This window comes from Bufo gargarizans, chromosome 3 (assembly GCF_014858855.1).
Source record: "Bufo gargarizans isolate SCDJY-AF-19 chromosome 3, ASM1485885v1, whole genome shotgun sequence".
Lineage (NCBI taxonomy): Eukaryota > Metazoa > Chordata > Amphibia > Anura > Bufonidae > Bufo > Bufo gargarizans.
The window spans coordinates 377,036,050-377,050,761 of record NC_058082.1 but is presented as its reverse complement, the minus strand read 5'-3'; the positions used below and the strand labels follow the sequence as shown (position 1 = coordinate 377,050,761).

Here is a 14,712-nt window from a genome sequence, read left to right as displayed (position 1 = left end):
ATAAAAAATAATTTAACTCACCTTAGTCCACTTGCTCGCGAAGCCCGGCATCTCCTTGTGTCTCCGCTGCTGATGAACAGGACCTGGGGTGAGCTACTCCATTAAATAGAGCTTAAGGACCTTCGATGACGTCACTCCGGTCATCACATGATCTTTTACCATGGTGAATCACCATGGTAAAAGATCATGTGACGTACCATGTGATGACCGGAGTGACGTCATCGAAGGTCCTTAACCTGTATTTAATGGAGCAGCTCACCCCAGGTCCTGTTCATCAGCAGCGGAGACACAGGGAGATGCCAGCTTCTCGAGCAAGTGGACTAAGGTGAGTTAAATTATTTTTTATTTTTTTTAACCCCTCTAGCGCTGGTTTACTATGCATTCTGTATTCAGAATGCTATTATTTTCCCTTATAACCATGTTATAAGGGAAAATAATACAATCTTCAGAACATCAATCCCAAGCCCGAACTTCTATGAAGAAGTTCGGGTTTGGGTACCAAACATGCGCGATTTTTCTCAAGCGAGTGCAACGCATGACAATGTTTTGCACTTGCGCAGAAAAAATCACGCATTTTCCCGCAACGCACCCGGCTCTTATCCGGGCAAAAAAAATGACGCCCGTGTGAAAGAGGCCTAAGCCTTTTAACATCCCCAAAAATAAAATGTAATTCCCAAAATGATCCATACATGAAGTAGACATATGGGGAATTTAAAGTTATAACTATTTTTGCAGGTATTACTATGTATTATAGAAGTAGAGAAATTGAAACTTGGAAATTTGCAATTTTTTCAACATTTTTGGTAAATTTGGTATTTTTTTATAAATAAAAATTATTTTAATTTTTACTTAATTTTACCAATGTCATGAAGTACAATATGTGTCGAAAAAAAACAATCTCTTAATGGCCTGGATAAGTAAAAGCGTTTTAAAGTTATCACCACTTAAAGTGACACTGGTCAGATTTGCAAAAAATGGCCTGGTCCTTAAGGTGAAATAAGGCTGTGTACTTAAGGAGTTAAGGTGAAAAATAGCAGGGTCCTAAAGGGGTTAAAATATAAAAATATGCTTCTTGCATGGTGAGTGGCATAACAAAAAATAAATAAATAAATACCTGTGATTCACCATTTTTTTGCCACGCTATCTCCCAAAAATGGCCTTGAAGGGGTTAAGGGAATATAATGTTTTTTTTATCAGGCTACATTCATATTTTTAGAAAATGTCTTTATTCAGTCTATGATAATAAAAAAAAAAATAGACACACATAGGTGCAATATGGATCAATAGAATTCTATAGGCAGAATATATCTCAAATCTATCTGTTTGAAAGACCTATTAGACCTTTCTGTTACTGAGGAATATTTCAATTTTTTTTTAAACAAGTAAGTTATTTTCTGAATAGGTTTCATCTTGAAATGTGTATTGATCACTGCAAACTAGATTACCCCACTGACAAACTAGTGTAATCCTAGATTGCAGATGTGAACTGCTGACTGTGAGCATGTCAGCTTTGTTGCTTGTGTTATGCATGTCAACTATAATAAATATAATGAGAATAATAGATCATGATCTTGTAGCTTTGACACTAAGTATGGCATTCAACATTCTTTTCATGTAATATGCTATTTTCCATAGGCGAGTACTTGCAGCCGCAAAAAGGGCAAATCAAACCGGACACTTCATGTGGGTTGGCTCTGATAGTTGGGGTTCAAAGATTTCTCCAGTGCTTCAGCAAGAAGAAGTGGCAGAAGGGGCCGTCACTATACTACCTACACGGGCTTCAGTCAGAGGTTTAGTTACATGTCCATACATTGTGAATTTTGTTTTAAACATGTTTTTTGTAAGGTTCTTGAACTTACTCTTTTATCTTCTAATATATTGTTATATGTTGATTGTTATTTAGGGTTTGACCGGTATTTTACTAGTCGGACACTAGATAATAATAGGAGGAATGTCTGGTTTGCTGAATTCTGGGAGGACAATTTTCATTGTAGACTGAGCCGAAATGCACTACGCAGAGGAGGCCATGGAAAGAAGTGCACCAGTAAGTAATATATAATAAATGGTCACCTGTAATGATTTTCAAGCCTGTAGTTTACATTAGGATAGATCTACTATTGCAGTTGCGCCAGGATTCTGGGTGTTGTGGTAAAATATTAATAGTTGTATTCAGCTCGCATCAAAGTTTGTGTAAGGAAAAAGGTAACTCCATCCTTCCCTCAGCTACAGCCAGAGAACCACCCAAATGCTACCATCTTGATTGAATTCTCCTGAGCATCTCCTTCACCTCCTTGCCCAGTGTCCATCCTTTATTGACTAACAAAAGGTGTACAAGGGGCTGGCCCAAGACAAGGATACAGGAAGTGATGACATATCAAAGGACAGGGAGGGGCAGTCAATGTGGCTGGGCAGACAATGGACACACCCCATCCCTGTAAGGAAGGATGAGTCATGCCCACTAGCCGACCAGCCAGGTGGCCGCCCACCCCCCATCACTGTCAGCATGGACCTAATTTAATACTGATCCAGAGTGATCAGTATCTAATAAAGATCATTCTACTGGTTCTCATAGGTTTGAGATTATCTGCGAGGCATTGCTACGGCTATTGTCAGTATACGGTACAAGTATACCGACAAGGCAGTTATGCATGTCTTAAAAGCAGATATGTATCCAGAAAGGAATAGCGCTCCAAGCCCATTAGAAGGTTTTCATACTGACTGTTTTGCCACTGGTCCCAATTCAGCCAAAGTACCCTCTGCTAGAGTGTTCTTTGGCTAAATCCGACACAGGGAGACAGATGACAATCTATAAAAACACACACACATCCTAAGATAAAATGTCCGCATATTAAAATTCCCACAACAAGGGGTATTGTGCCACATTTATTATGTGTCACTGACAGGAGCATAGCTAAAGGCTCATTTGACTTTGTGCAAGAGTTCACCTTGGGCCCCCTTCCATCAGTGCTTTGTGGCAAGGGGCAGGGAAGCACATAGCCTTCATGTCACCTGGGGCAAAAATTTAAATGGTCAAATTCTTGACCTAACCCCTTCCGTCCAGACAGAGCTATAACACCAGCATGCATTTTCTATAATACCAGTGTCTTCTTATGCGGCCTAAGGGTCTTTGGGCCCCCTCAGGCACCTGGGCCTGGTAGCGACTGCTACATCTGCACTCCTTATAGCTACGCCCCTGGCCACTGATATTTTTTTTTTACATTGACCGGCAAAGAGTTAGGGTGTGATTGCTTATCAGATTATGTGTCATTGCTTATCGGGAAGGTGGCTTAATATGCACCAAAAATTGGCAACACGTTTTTATACCATTGAATTATTTCCATATATATTTAATTGCTAGGGTCTATACAGTATTTGTTTTTTACTGTGCTCCACACAGAAATAGAGCCTCCAAACAGTAACAGTCAATTCAACAAATTAAGGGTGTAAGGTCCTCTTAAATAGAAACTGCCAGCCCTTAGGCTGATAGTACCCAATTCATATTTGTCCCACAACCAATATTATTATATATTTCATTAAATAAAAAATCTGACCTCTAAAAATCCAGCTAGCTATCATAGTGTATTGTTCTGTTTGTTCACTCCTGCGTGAGGGATTGTGGTTATTTGCACTTTCATCACCAGTTCTTTTTCTACTGCTTCCTTTTCCATTTATTGTACAGTTTAGTGTCAGCACAAATGATAGCTGGCTACTAAAATCTCATCATTCACTGCCCCCCAACATGTTTCACCAAATTACTTGTGTCCTCAGGTGTATACGGGACATTACATGGTGTAACACTGTGCTCAAGTTTAAATACTCTTGGTTCAAAGTCGCTATCATGATCTACTAATCATCACCTCTCTTGTCATCGTGATTTCACTAGCCACACCCTCTTAGTCTCATCATTTCTATCATATCCTCCTACGTATATTCACTGAGTCTGCCTATCCTCACTTACTTCACCTATCACATTCTACTATGTGGCTTCTCTAGGACTGCCCTCATCGTGTCTCAACACTTATCATCCTCTACTGCTCCCTCTCCATAACTCCTTCCCCTCATTCCAGCTCCATTGATGTAACGTAAGGCCACAATCCCTCTATATCTCTTTAAATGCGCATGTCTTCTGACTTAGTGTGCAGAGCAAGTTCTTCTGCATGATGTTATTTTCCTGTTGAACTTGTGGCACTGTATTTAGTGAATACCTTGGCATAACCTGACCTCTATATCAAGGATCAGCAACCTCTGGCACGCCAGAAACGACAACTCCCAGAATGCTTCATTCACTTGTGTGGGAGTTTGAACAGCCAAGCATGTTCATATGCTGGGAGTTATAGTTTCACAGCAGCTGGAGTACAAAAGGCTGACCCCTGCTCTGTATCCTTATATACTATATCCTAATCAGTGTCATTAGTTGATTTATTATCTGAAAATGTTTATCACCTATACAGTACAGTACAGTATATCATAGCATATCAGAGAATCCTCACAATTCCTCATAACTCCTATACATGAAATCGGTAATTCATCATTAATTATACATATCAATATTATTTTACCTCACGTCCTCATTTAATTTCCCTATTTGAGGGTGTGAGGGCAGAAGGAGGATATTAGGGTATTGTTACTGTTCAGGATCATGACAAACTTAAAGAACAAAGTAATAGTGACATCACATAACATCAGGGCACATCATTGATGTACCTTCCCCAAAATAAAATGTAACTTGTAAATAAACTCATATATATTAACGCTCCACCTAGCTCAAAAACCTTGCTATATGGAATAAAGTGTCCTACACAAGGACTCTAATAAGCAACATTGGAGTTGACAACAATTGTTTAAAACAATCAACTTTCCCCCCAACATGTTTCACCGCATCACTGGCTTCTTCGGGGGTTTGGGCAGAATTGAAGACAACAGACATGGTGGTATATATGCTGCAATTCTGTGATTGATTTGTGTGGTAGCCAATTACTGTTAAGCAAGCTACACCAAGTGACAAATAAGAGCGCAAGAGATTTCGAATAGCTGCCCTCCCTTTTTTGTTGTTGACAAATGAATGCAGGGCAGAGGAGGTCTCCTTATGACATGCGCAAGCTGTCACTGCGCTCCAACTTAGAAAATCAGCGAGATGATGCTTTCCAGAGCGCATGTAATGCACAGGCGGCGGGTGCGTTAGCACTGAGTCTCTAGTAGCCGAGACACTGAGTGCCTTTACCCATGCGCACCAACTAAAAGTAAGGGAAATCAAGGCATGCCTGGTGCACATGTCCTGCGTCAGCAACCGATTTCCTTTTAAAAAAGTGCTCTGCTTCGGCACAACTTAGAATATAATGAGGGAGGGCAGCTATTCCAAATCTCTTGTGTTCTTATTTGTCACTTGGTGTAGCTTGCTTAATAGTAATTGGTTACTGAAGAGAAATGTGACTCTCTAAATATGTAAAGAATTGTTATAACATCTCACCCACGCACTGTTTCAAGTTTCCCCGCTGTGAGTTAGGTTTGCTTATTTGTCCCAGGATAGATTCTGGGAATCTCCCAGAACTAGTACAAACGTTCTTGCCTTATTCAGGGTCATTCGGCACAACTGCGTTCATTCTTATATGTGACTGATTAAAGCCTATTCTTTTTACTTACTGCATGTACACATACCATATAAGGATGTTCCGGTAGTATGTGTATGAGCACCAATGTTTATCTTTATGATTGGTTTAAAACGCTGTTGTTATGCAAACTTTTCTACTGCCTATATAAGGCCAAGCGATAGCATAATAAAGTTAGAGTATGTCTCAGTGATACCTGTGTGTGTGTTATGTTATTGCTAGCTGAGAAATATCTCTCCTGACGCCAGTGACATCAAACCAAGGTGGTCATAGAGGTCCAGAAAGGTCCAAATCCTTTCAGTTTGGGGGCCATCCTCGTGTCCGGTAAGAGAGACATCCCTTTTGTCCAGTTCCCGGTCCGAAGGCACTGGCTACATCTCTATCCGTGATTTTTTTTTTTTATTATGTATCCGGGATACAGTGTTAAGCCTTAAAAATAGACTTAGGACGTTTATAATAAGTACTTGGAGTACTTTCATGAATAAGGCCGGCACTTGGAGTGCCACGCACGGCATACAGTCTCAGGGAGATCTATCTGTAAGTTGTTTTGTGTCAGGGACACACCATAGGATCTCAGGGAGATCTATATACTTTAACTGTCGACAGAGATTTTCTAGTACCAGGGGTACATGTAAGAGAACAGTTTCAGGGAAACTGACCTACCTTGGTTTGATCCATATAGATAAGATTACTATTACTATAAAGTGATAAGATCAATTATTGATTATCTGTATTGTTTTGTGGAGGTCTTGTCTGGGTGGTAAGTGTACAGACATACCTCCTTGTTACTATTGCTGTGTATTGTCATATATTATTATGGGTGGACAAGGTTCAAAAGTGGAGTTTCCTCCTCTAAATGTAGGAGAAACATGTAAAGAATATGTTGCAAGGGTTAGTCCCACAAATTACTACCTCATCAATCTGTGGGTAGATAACTTGGCAGGATGGACAGAGTTTATGGACGCACGTAGTCCATTTCCACGTGACGGTGACAATAGTCCCTATCACATGAATATGGTCAAAGGACTGTGTTTGGGAGACAAAGTCGCCTGGCCACACTTTGACCCAGACCCACAGTGGGACACAACATATATGCAAAAAAGAGGAGAACAATGGATAGAAATAGCATGTCATTGGTATGATAGGCCCACAAAAAAGACTAAATCACCTAAAAATGTACCCAATGACTCAAATAAACATGATCAAACAGAATTGCAGCATATATACCACCATCATGTCTGTTGTATTCAATTCTGCCCAACCCCTGAAAAAGCCAGTGATCTGGTGAAACATGATTGTTTTAAACAATTGTTGTCCACTCCAATGTTGCTTATTAGCTTTCATTCAATATAGCAAGATTTTTTTAGCTAGGTGGAGAGCTTAAGAGCGTGTGTGCAGTGTGTGTATGCGTCTTGACAGCTACTGACGTAGTGTCAGACAAGTGTGCTGTGCTGTGAACGTTTGTGTGTAGGAGCATAGTCAGCTATTCCATTTAATCAGTTTAATCAGTTAAAGGCAACTACAGGTCTATCCACACATTGCCCCCCTATGTTCAAGCTCTGCAGATATAGTTGTGGTGAATAGGAGATAGTGCACATCTCCCTCACCTTGGCAGCAAGTAAGTCGTCAATTCTTTGGGGTGGAAACAAAGTGTTTTAATTGTTTGTTATGGCTCACCGCCGTTTTATTATTATGTCGAATTAAAAGTGAAGTTTTAATACACACTTTATACCTGGGTCAAGATAAGTCTAGGCCATTCTTGGCATTAATATATATGTGTATACAAATACCTTTACCCAGGTTAGGTCCCCTCCCCCCATTTTTGTAAACGATTGTAAATAAACTCAATTCTTTCATGAACAACCACCCTACCAAAAAAATAAAAAAATACATTGGTACACATGCCTTCTCCATGACCGCCCCTGTGATGTGGTAATTATATTTACTGTTAAACATGAAAACATTTGTAGATTTACCTCAACATGAAATGCCTGACATTTTGGGGAATTTGTAGAAAAAACTCCAGAAATATCACGAACAAACGTAGCTTATGTAATCATACGTGTTGTTTATTTAATCTGTGGCTCTTTTTGCTACATTCCAGCCAACTCAGCCTTTTTCAAACTATAACAGAATAAAGAAAACAATATGGATGTCATGATTTTAAACATACATAATGGCAGTGGTAAGCATACCGTATCGACAAACAGTCACAATCAAATAAATAAAAATAAAGTATAGATATGTGAAACACATGGTAATATAACATGAAAACAGATGTAGATTATTCAATTTGTATTAATCAGCCCACTAAATGTAAGGAGAATTGGAATGAGGAATATAAAGACATATGGATATGTGGATATATGTATAAAATATAGTCAAAACGAGATATGAAGTAGACAGAAATAAAGTTCAGATAGTTAGAACTATGATAATGGAGAAGGAATGATGTAATGGAGAATGAAGAGAAAAGAAAAAGAAGACAGGAAGGAGAGAAAAGAAAAAGGAAAAGAGGGAATATGAATAAGAATAGAATAAAAAGGAATTAAGGGGAATAAACAATGGCTAAGAATATGGGAAAAGATGGAGAGAGAAATAATGGGGAAAGGGAGAAAATTTACAAAAGAAAAGGGTATAAGGTGGTGTAAATAGAAGGTGTATAGAGAAGGATGTAAGAAGAAAAGAATAAAGTAAAAAAGGAAGAACAATGGGAGATAGTAGAGGATAAAGGGATACCCATATTAGGTGGCACCAGGATCTGATCCCCGTACTAGTGGATCTGTAATAAATAAGGGTACTAAGATCAGTCAACAGAATCTATACAACATAACGTTCACTTTAATAAAGTGTGTATATATATATAACACACAGTGGGATGCAAAGGTTTGGGCAACCTTGTCAATCGTCATGATTTTCCTGTATAAATCATTGGTTGTTACGATAAATATCATATAGGAGACACACAGTGATATTTGAGAAGTGAAATGAAGTTTATTGGATTTACAGAAAGTGTGCTATAATTGTTTAAACAAAATTAGGCAGGTGCATACATTTGGGCACTGTTGTCATTTTATTGACTCCAAAACCTTGAGAACTAATTATTTGAACTCAAATTGGCTTGGTAAGCTCAGTTACCCCATGACCTACAAACACAGGTGAATCCAATTGTGAGAAAGAGTATTTAACGGGGTCAATTGTAAGTTTCCCTCCTCTTTTAATTTTCTCTGAAGAGTAGCAACATGGGGGTCTCAAAACAACTCTCAAATGACCTGAAGACAAAGATTGCTCACCATCGTTTAGGGGAAGGATACAGAAAGCTGTCTCAGAGATTTCAGCTGTCTGTTTCCACAGTTAGGAACATATTGAGAAAATGGAAGACCACAGGCTCAGTTCAAGTTAAGGCTCGAAGTGGCAGACGAAGAAAAATCTCGGATAGACAGAAGCGACGAATGGTGAGAACAGTCAGAGTCAACCCATAGACCAGCACCAAAGACCTACAACATCATCATGCTGCAGATGGAGTCACTGTGCATCGTTCAGCCATTTGGCGTACTTTACACTAGGAGATGCTGTATGCGAGAGTGATGCAGAGGAAGCATTTTCTCCGTCCACAGCACAAAAAGTGCCGCTTGAGGTGGGCTAAAGCACATTTGGACAAGCCAGCTTCATTTTGGAATAAAGTGCTGTGTACTGATGAAACTAAAATTGAGTTATTTGGCCATAATAAGGGGCGTTATGCATGGAGGAAAAAGAACACAGCATTCCAAGAAAAACACCTGCTACCTACAGTAAAATATGGTGGTGGTTCCATCATGCTGTGGGGCTGTGTGGTCAGTGCAGGGACTGGGAATCTTGTCAAAGTCGAGGGATGCATGGATTCCCTTCAGTATCAGCAGATTCTGGAGACCAATGTCCAGGAATCAGTGACAAAGCTGAAGCTGCGCCAGGGCTGGATCTTTCAACAAGACAACGACCCTAAACACTGCTCAAAATCCAGTAAGGCATTTATGCAGAGGAACAAATACAACGTTCTGTAATGGCCATCTCAGTCCCCAGACCTGAATATAATTGAAAATCTGTGGTGTGACTTAGAGAGCTGTCCATGCTCGGAAGCCATCAAACCTGAATGAACTAAAGATGTTTTGTAAAGAGGAATGGTCCAAAATACCTTCAACCAGAATCCAGACTCTCATTGGATCCTACAGGAAGCGTTTAGAGGCTGTAATTTCTGCAAAAGGAGGATCTACTAAATATTGATTTCATTTATTTTTTGTGGTGCCCAAATTTATGCACCTGCCTAATTTTGTTTAAACAATTATAGCACACTTTCTGTAAATCCAATAAACTTCATTTCACTTCTCAAATATCACTGTGTGTGTCTCCTATATGATATATTTAACTGACATTTTTTATCGTAACAACCAACGATTTATACAGGAAAATCATGACGATTAACAAGGTTGCCCAAACTTTCGCATCCCACTGTATATATATATATGCACATACAGTATATACCTGTACACATGTATCTATGTACAACCATACAAATGTCATAAGGTGTCCGTGTTAGATCAAGCTCTGAATTTCATAATCTCTATTTATCCCTTTTGGTTTCAAACTGTCCAATTTATTTATTCAGAATTCTTCCCAAATTTTGAGGTGTTTTAACCGGTCCCCTCCTCTCCTTGGTGGTGTAACGTGCTCTATTACTTGAAATTTAAATTGTAATATGGAATGGCCGCCTGCGTGAAAGTGTGCGGGTACTGGTAGCAATAGGTTTTTACGTCTAATGTTAGACTTGTGCTGACAGATGCGATCGCAGATTTTTTTGTGGTTTCCCCCAGATAGAACTTTCCGCACGGGCACTTGAGAAGGTAGACTACAAAGTTTGAGTCCCAGGTATAGAAATTGTGAATAGGGAAACTCTTGCCTGATTGGGGATGATATATGTGAAAACCTTTTAGTACATTGGAACATTGGAAACAATGTATGCAAGGAAATGTGCCCTTTTTTTGGAGTATGTAGACAAGGTTCTCAGGGGACCAATATCTGCTTTAACCAGAAGATCACGTAGGTTTTTAGTGCAACGAGTACAGGGCAAAATTGGATTTTGAAATTCCTCTGTAGTCGGATAGGCCTTGTGTAGAAGTGGCCAATGAATTCTGACACTGTGGAGGACCTTATTGGTGGCCTATATTAGCTTTAACCTAGACCCAACGGAAGGTGTATACAAAGGCCAGGCGATTTTTAGAGTTTTTTTGCTTGGATTCTTTCGGTCAGAGATATGTAAAAGATGTGGGGGGTAGCCTCGGTCTAATAAACGCTGTCTCAATTCAGCTAATCTTGCCTGGCAGATAGAGTTTGCTTTGACTATGCGTTTAACCCTCTCAAATTGGGAGTTAGGGGGGATTTCTTGGTGTTTGGTGCGTGAAAGCTGGAAAAATTTAAACGGTTATTGCGATCTGTGGGTTTGCGATATAGGTCTGTAGTAAGAGTACCAGTCGCCGTCCTGAAGGCTGGACGGGCCGCAACGTGTTCTGTAATTTTGCTATGGAATAAAAGAATATCATGGATTGAAAATGAAGACGTCTGCTGGGATTATTTTTTGAATTTTTTATGGGGGTTGCCCCCTCCCGATGGGGGCAGTAGTTGTTTGTACTCACAGTTAGAAGATGCCTCCCTGGGCCGATGTGCAGTGATGAGGAAGACAGCACAAAATCTTCCAGGGCACCCTCTGTTGCAGGAAACACCAGCCATATGTTGGTTGAGGTGCTCTTGATGGTAAATGATGTTTAAGGTGCTTTGGTGGCTGGGCCCCTTTGTTTGTGATGCCAGAACCATAAGGTGCAAATGTTGAGAGTAGCAGTAGTAAGAATGAGGAGTCGTTTTTCTTAAACCAGTTGAACATTTACTGCAAATCGATAGTCTGTGGACAGTTGGTACAGTTTGTCAATTGAAAGCTTTCTGTATAGCACAAATAATAATAAGTTCAATTGTACTCCTATTATCAGGTAGTGGCAGTTGTCAATGAAGGAGTTGTCGCTTTTAAAGTAGATACTTTACAGACAAGGATCCTGGTGGTAATTGGTGATGAGCGGCAGGTGTCATATTCGAATTTGCGATATTTCACAAATATTTAGTCGATTATTCGTTAGGAGTAGTGTTGATTGCGAATTTTTGCAATATGAATTTTCATAATGAGAATTTTCGTGATGCAAATTTTCATAATGAGAATCAATGAAATGGTGAAAACTCAGATCCGATGGTATATTCTAACCCCCAGGCATTCCCATGGTGACAGGGACGCTTGTCAGGGAGGAGTATGCCAAAGTGGAACAACTGTACAGATTTTAAAAAAAAAGATATATATTTGTTTTTTAGAATATTCGTAATATTCAAAAACAAGAATATAGAGCAATATAGCGAATATTCAGAAAAAAAATGGAATATAGAGCAATTTAGCTAATATACTGCTATAATCTTCTTTATCTAATAGTTGTAATTTATTTCTCATCTGAAGTTCAGATTGGAAAAAAATGACAACTATAAAAAAAAAAACATTATAGCACTATATTAGCTAAATTTTTCTCATTAGTTTTTGGGGGAATATTTGCTATATATCCTTATTTTAGAATATTACGAATATTCCAAAAATGAATATATAGCACTATATCGAATATATTAGTTTTTTTTAATATTCCTCTTTTTTTTCCATCTGAAGTCATGATTCCTCCCTGCTTAAAGGGATCCTGTCATGTGGATATTTGATTAGAATCTAACTAATTATATACAATCATTAACGACTAAAAAGTACCCATATGTATTCACTTACTGGTGTGACAGATGGTTACCTCATAATAGACACACAAAGATGCTGCATGCTAATGAGCTGATTTGAGTCCAGTGTGATGTCATTAAGTCTAGCATATATTTAATTCAGAGCTATAGCCACTCCCCTTCCCACCTGCTGCTGATTCATATGGAAAAAAACTGTCACTCAGCAGCAGGTAGGCGGGGAGAGTCAGACGCTCATGAATATTCAGGACTCATCATTATCAGCTGGAGCTTTTCAATACAAGATGTTGGCAGATTGACTGGGTCAATTAAAGAAAGTGACCCAGCATTTTCCTAAGAGAATCAGTCGCTTATTTATGTTGCCCTTAGTTAGGACACCATAAAACTGGCGACAGGTTCCCTTTAAGTTACTTCTTAAGCAGGGAGGATTAAGAAGATTCACCAGGATGGCCTTGGTGGTGATCCTTGGATTCTTTTTCACCTCTCTAACTATCCTCCTGGCCAGCACAGGTGTCACTTTTGGCTTCCGACCACGTCCTCTGAGATTTTCCACAGTGCAGAACATCTTGTATTTTTTTTATAATACTTTGCATTGTAGCCACTGGAACTTGTAGCCCTTTCCTGACTTGTGAACAGCCACAATGTGCAGCCGCATGTCCTCACTGAGCTCCTTTGTCTTAGCCATGACTGTCCACAAACCAACTGCAGAAAGCTGCTGTTTTTCACCTGTTGAGTTGATTAAAACAGCTGTTTCCAATTAATCAGGGTAATTAGGATGTTTTAGAACAGCTTGGATTATTTGGAATGGTATAGAACTGTAGATTTTCCCACAGACTGTGACAGGGTATGAACAGGGCCAGCGACACCCATAAGCAGAGTAGGCCACCGCGTAGAGCGCACTCTGCCTGGGGGCGCCGGCGCTCTGGAGTCCGAATCCCGAGTACCATTAGCCGCCGCCGTGCCACGCCCCCCTACTTGTGAGATCATCCATCTAATTTCCTACTAGCCGCCGCCCGTGCCACGCCCCCCTACCTGTGATCCATGTCTGAAATCATCTGACTGACTGCTGCGCCTCCTCTGCATTAATGATCTGCGCCGGCTTCTTGACTCCTCCTCCTGTTTGGGTGTTCCTAGTTGCCGCCGCCGGCCAGATCTTCATAGTGGATGTGCTGCTGCCCGGCCCCTGTTAAGTCGATTCAGCGCGAGATCCCGCGAGACCGGAGGAGGTCACGGGTCTCGCACCAATACACACGATCCTATCGTCATATCCGGCGGGACGTCACAACCGGAAGGGACGACTGAAGGTATACAAATATTACGGGGGTAGGGAAAGATCACTAGACAAAGAAGACACCTCACAGGAACAGGATCAGGATCATCAACGTCAGCGAGTGACACAAGTATGTGGGGGGGGGGGGGTGTTTTGGCGGCAATTTCAAATTAGATAATGGAGTCTGACTGTGCACAATCTGTGGGGGCAATATTACTATGTGGGGGCAAATTACGTAATGAAGGGCACTGTATGTGGGGGCAAATCACATAATGGAGTCTGACTGCACTGTATGTGGGGGCAATATTACTGTATGTGGGGGCACTGGGGTGCAGTATTACTGTATGTGGGGGCACTGGGGCAAATTACATAATGGAGGGCACTGTATGTGGGAGCAGTATTACTGTATGTGGGGGCAAATTACATAATGGAGTCTGACTGCACTGTATGTGGGGGCACTGGGGTGCAGTATTACTGTATGTGGGGGCACTGGGGCAAATTACATAATGGAGGGCACTGTATGTGGGGGCAGTATTACTGTATGTGGGGGCACGGGGGGGGCAAATTACATAATGGAGGGCACTGTATGTGGGGCAGTATTACTGTATGTGGGGGCACTAAGGGGGCAAATTATATAATGGAGGGCACTGTATGTGGGGGCAGTATTACTGTATGTGGGGGCAAATTACATAATGGAGGGCACTGTATGTGGGGGCACTGGGGGCAAATTACATAATTGGGGGCAATATTACTGTATGTGGGGGCAATATTACTTAGTGGGGGCACTGGGGGGCAAACACAAATACATAATGGAGGGCAGTGTGGGGGGTCTGACTGGGCTGATCGGGGGCTCTGTGGGGCAGGCTAATATGAGGTTTGACGGGGGGGTGAGTTGGCTGATATGAGGTCTCTCTGCAGTGGCAGAGAGACTCACTGAGGCCAGGAGCATCCATTTCAGGGTCCAGTGGTCAGTGGCAGACTAACAGTGGCTCCAGTCCCACGCCCCTCTGTTCCCAACTTCCTGCCGGACCTGCAGCG

At 40.8% G+C, this 14,712-nt stretch overlaps 1 protein-coding gene across 1 annotated transcript in view; it reads left to right on the top strand.

Annotated features, from left to right (window-relative positions):
• The window catches only part of GRM4 (glutamate metabotropic receptor 4), a 351,034-nt gene that overhangs the window by 151,078 nt on the left and 185,244 nt on the right, over positions 1–14,712 (top strand). The window contains exons 4-5 of the mRNA XM_044285678.1: positions 1,636–1,790; positions 1,904–2,044. Coding sequence (XP_044141613.1) covers positions 1,636–1,790; positions 1,904–2,044 — 296 coding nt within the window. The remainder of the gene's footprint in view (positions 1–1,635; positions 1,791–1,903; positions 2,045–14,712) is intronic.